Genomic DNA, 4,740 nt, shown 5'->3' on the forward strand with positions numbered 1-4,740 from the left:
GGGCTTGGGAGTGGAGATTTCAGTTTTGACCCGGACTGAGAAAGTCCGGTCACTGATGTAGGACCCAACTAACTTTATTGGGTTCAGTACATCCCTTTATATACATGCGATCAGCTGATCTCAGTCAGCTGACATCGAAGTAACAGCTGACTAAGGCTGTAACTTATATATATAGTTTATTATTAAACTTTTGACAACATTTTTGGGTTAAAGTGTGCTGTTAAATAATTTATTTTATGATATACTTTAAAATGAGTGACTAATAGTTAAAATGTGGCTGGTAGATTATTGGAAATAAATATTATACTAAGAAATTTGATTATTCTTATCTATAATACTTGAAATTTTTCTAACATTTAAATGGGAAATCTTTGAAATCAGAAAGGCCTTAAGCAGATATAGTCTTACTATGTGCAAATAACAAATAATCAAAACTTTCGGCAACTAGAGCTTAAAAATGAGTTAGCGCCATGGACTTTTAATAATTACTTCTTAAGTTTTATATTGACCGAATTTAAATGGCGGTACAACTATCTGAAGGAAATGGATCATAAATTAAAATTTAATAGTGTATATGATTTTCGCATGTTGGTGGTGTTAGTATTGATCTTCCAATATGTTACTGATCTATCAATACAAAGACTGAATATTTTAAATTGGTTAAGATGCTTTGAGAGGAAATTAGCCACAATAGCTTATAAATATTAATGCATAAAGCCATAGTACTAACATTCTCATTAAATGTTGCAATAAAATATTTATTTCATTTTCTAGGTATGCTATAACATTATGGTACTTTGATGCTGCAGAAAGAGAAGAGGCATTTAAACGTTTTCAACGAACCAGAGAATGTATTAATGCCACTAGTTAATAGTGTCTGATTACTCCCAGATTAATGAGAGTTTAATCGTGGAAATATAAAAACATTACCATTTATAAATATATTTTTGCGCTGTAGCTTTAAGAAAAAAAAATGTAAATATTGTATACTTTGACCTAGAACATTTTGTGTTAGTTGCTACTTCATTTAATATTATTCTGTGTGCTTTTGACTTAATGATAGTTAAGCATTTTTACTTTTCATAACTATAATGTTGTTAATGTCTTATAAATGAAGGTATTTATTTATAAGTGTATATTTCTAATTTGATTGAATCCTAAGTCTTAATGGAATTTATCCTATTGATGATTTTATTTTATTGGTTCAATGGGATTTTCTAGGTTCTAAGATTTTCTTGTTGACATGTTATTGATTAATAATTGAAAATTTATATAGAATTGAAGTGTTCTATAAATACAAGTTTATGTTCCCATGCATACGTGTATAAATTTTTGTATACTGGAATAATAAATTGTTTTTACCAGTTACTTCTTCATAAATAATGTGGCTATATTATTAAAATACCTATTCTAGTATTAGAATAGAATCCTAGTTTTATATTTTAATAAGATTTGTACATTTATCTGCCCAGTTGATAATTTAACGTTTATGGTATCATCTGAGAATATATGTTGCTTATAGCATAACCATAAATATTTGTTATGAACCCAGAAAATGTTTTTAAGAGATCAGTTGGGGTAAATAATATATAAATATTGGTATGTTTTATTTAGTTTCTATTTAAGTTTGAACCTTCATTATAAGTCATAGCATTTCCATTTCAGTCCTAATAAAAAGCTCATGGTATCAGATCATGAAAACAAAATAATTAAAATGTTGTCACTAAACAATTTATTTAATATTAAGATTTTATTTTAATAATCGATAACTTTTTCTTTTCATTAATATTTACAAATAATTATCCTTGTGTATAATTGAGAAATATGATTCTTTGCTTATGTGAAATAATGATTTTTTTCTTAAGGTTATAAGAGCGAGCCTCAATTATAATAACATAATTATATTTTTTTACATAAATAAACAAATAATTAATTATGCATGGCAGTATCAGGGAATATGATACTCCTCGATATCAAAAGATGGCTAGTATGCCCAATTATAGAAAAGATAATAAGTATTTTACCAGACTTCCAAAAGCAATTCTTGCTGATGACAGACCCTAGTGAGTATGTGCTGGAAGCAGTGCTGTCACAGGAAGGTGAAGAGGAGAATGTCCTGTGGTGTAAGCTACTAGATGATTCACAGGCAGAAGCAGATTACATCGCCTTAGAACGAGACTTTACAAGCATTGGGGCCCAAATTTTTCAGATGGGCCATGAAACGCACAATCCAGGAGAGTCTTAGAAAATAGGTTAGGTACCCAACCTGTGCAGCTCAAGAAGAGACCCCTAACGCGAACGCGCTGCTCAACGACTTACAGGTAAGTTCTTTAACCTAAAAAGGCTATTAGAGGGTCACAGTATTCAATTCAGTAAAGTGGCCATGGCATACCCAGTACAGGACAGATCAGCAGAGGTGGTTTTATGAGCCCTTCTGACATGGTTCCAATTCTATGGCGTGCTCGACAGAATTTCTTCCGACTGTGGGAGAGAATTTGACAATGCAAGAGAGGAAATGAGAATATTTGAAATGGTTTGGCTCCTCAACATCCAAAGAGCCGTGGAGGGATATAGCAACTCCATAGAACTCTGAGTGACCACCTACGAGTTAGAGATGCGACATCGATGTTTTTCAACATTGATGTTTTTTTTAACCATTTCTGTATCACAAAGACTGTTCTAAACACTACGCATACTTCGGCCAGTCAGAAGTGCTTTTTCAATCAACCAATAGGACATGGACTCCAAAAAACATCAATGTTTTAAATTATAGTTGCTTACAATACATTACCCAAAAAACATATGTTTTTGAACAACTATTTCAGAAACATAAGTCTGTTCCAATGATCACGCATTCTAAGGCTTGTCAGAAGCTGGTTTTGGAACTAAGAATCCAACATCGACAACAAAAAACATTGATGTTTTTAATATATCGTTGCTTACAATACATTCCCAAAATACATCGATGTTTTTGAATAACTATTTCAGAAAAATAAGATCTGGTCCAACGATCCCGCGTCCTACGCCCTGTAAGAAATGCTTTTTGAAACAAAGAATCCGCCAACGACTAATAAATATCGTTGCTTACAATACATTACTCAAAATACATCGATGTTTTTAAACAACTAGTTCAAAAACATAAGGTCTGGTCCAACGATCCCGCGTCCTACGCCCTGTAAGAAATGCTTTTTGAAATAAAAAATCCGACATTGACTGAAAAAAACATCGATATTTTTAAAATATCGTTGCTTACAATACATTAACCAAAATACATCGATGTTTCTAAACATGAATGAGTCTCCGTACCTCTGCAGCTCTTGTCGCTATTAGTTCCCACTTTCCAGTACACCCATTAAGGTTGCCCATTACATCGCGAACACTGAGATTGTGTCTAGTAACTCTTCTCCGTTTCTCCTTCTCAATTTTGTCTCTGAATTTAGCCCACGTCTTCCTCCGTGCCATACAATTATCGGCGATATTACTCTTCTCAGTCGCTGAATCTTGGTAATTCCTCCGACGTCACCGCAGTCCAAAAATAATCTCAATGGGGGAAAACCCCGTGACCGAATGTATGGAATGATTGTATGCTGTGATCGGTCGTTCCATCGCTTCGTCCGGCTCTAGCCCCTTTTCTAACTGAGATACCCGCAGGTTGTCACTGAGGGTACTGTGGAGCCTTTCAATACATCCTCGGCTCTTTATGGAGCAATGCCTCCTTGGGTGTTAAGGTGCCACACTACCTCCAAGATTTTCATCTCTTCCCTGATGCTTGCGTTGTCAAACTCTCTTTCACTGTTTGGCGAGTTTCTATCCGGTTCGCCGTAAAACTGGAACCACGTGCGTAGGGCTTTTAACACCGCTTATGCTGACCTCTCTTTCACGACTTCTGGGTACGCCATAGTTATTTTGCCAAATACGCCTATCACTGTGACCCACTTGTATTCCTTTCACATAAGCGAATCCGCTTGGAGATCACTAAGTGGTGCTTCTGCAGTGGGCATCTCCTTGATCGCTTGAAGTGGGTGTCGGTCATATTTCACAGTTAGGCATACTTAACAACTACCAATGGTGTCTTGAATTGTTGGCTTCATACCCCACTAGAAGTATCGACGACGCAACGCCTGTAGCCCTCTTTGGTTGGTCTTCCCCTGATGATATGCGAGGGTCACCTCCTTTTTGCCGTTCCACGTCACGGAGTTTCCGCCATCATCGTACAGCGTATAAACAACCGGTCGACCCCAATCTGTACCGTCAAGACTCTGTTCCAAAGACGCTGAATTTTGTTCCACAGCACTGCATTTCTTACATATAGGTGATGGGTTTGTCCGGCCTTCGATGCATCATTCAGTGGTCTACAGATTTGGTTCTCCCAAAGACGGCTGGGACCATATAGTCACAATATTACTGCTGCCGTATTTTGCATGCTCCATTTTTAGTAACTCCGAGGTTCTGGTTTTCCATGTGTTTACATCGGGACCTGCCCGTGCTATACTGCAGGTGTCCCGAGTGTAATTTTATGATTAAATTAAATGTGTGTGGAAAAGGGGGGCTGGAAATTGTGAGACACTTTCTGCTGATCAACATGCATATATTTCCTGTTTAATCTACAACGTTAATTCCCTGGAGGGGCAATAATGATTAATATGAGTTAGTTGAAATTATTTGTATTTAACAGTATATCAGAATAGTGGGGTGGTCTCATGGACTAATGAAATTTGCTTATCTGTTGTGAAGTTATCG

The 4,740-nt window shown here is 35.8% G+C and overlaps 1 protein-coding gene across 1 annotated transcript in view; it reads left to right on the forward strand.

Annotated features, from left to right (window-relative positions):
• The window catches only part of Hph (HIF prolyl hydroxylase), a 31,694-nt gene extending 30,085 nt beyond the window's left edge, over window positions 1–1,609 (forward strand). Inside the window, exon 4 of the mRNA XM_014421736.3 lies at window positions 775–1,609. Coding sequence (XP_014277222.1) covers window positions 775–871 — 97 coding nt within the window. The 3' untranslated portion in view covers window positions 872–1,609. The remainder of the gene's footprint in view (window positions 1–774) is intronic.
• Window positions 1,610–4,740: the final 3,131 nt, after the last annotated feature.

Source organism: Halyomorpha halys, unplaced genomic scaffold (genome assembly GCF_000696795.3).
Source record: "Halyomorpha halys isolate HHAL.00 unplaced genomic scaffold, Hhal_1.1 Scaffold337.1, whole genome shotgun sequence".
NCBI classification, from domain to species: Eukaryota; Metazoa; Arthropoda; class Insecta; order Hemiptera; family Pentatomidae; genus Halyomorpha; species Halyomorpha halys.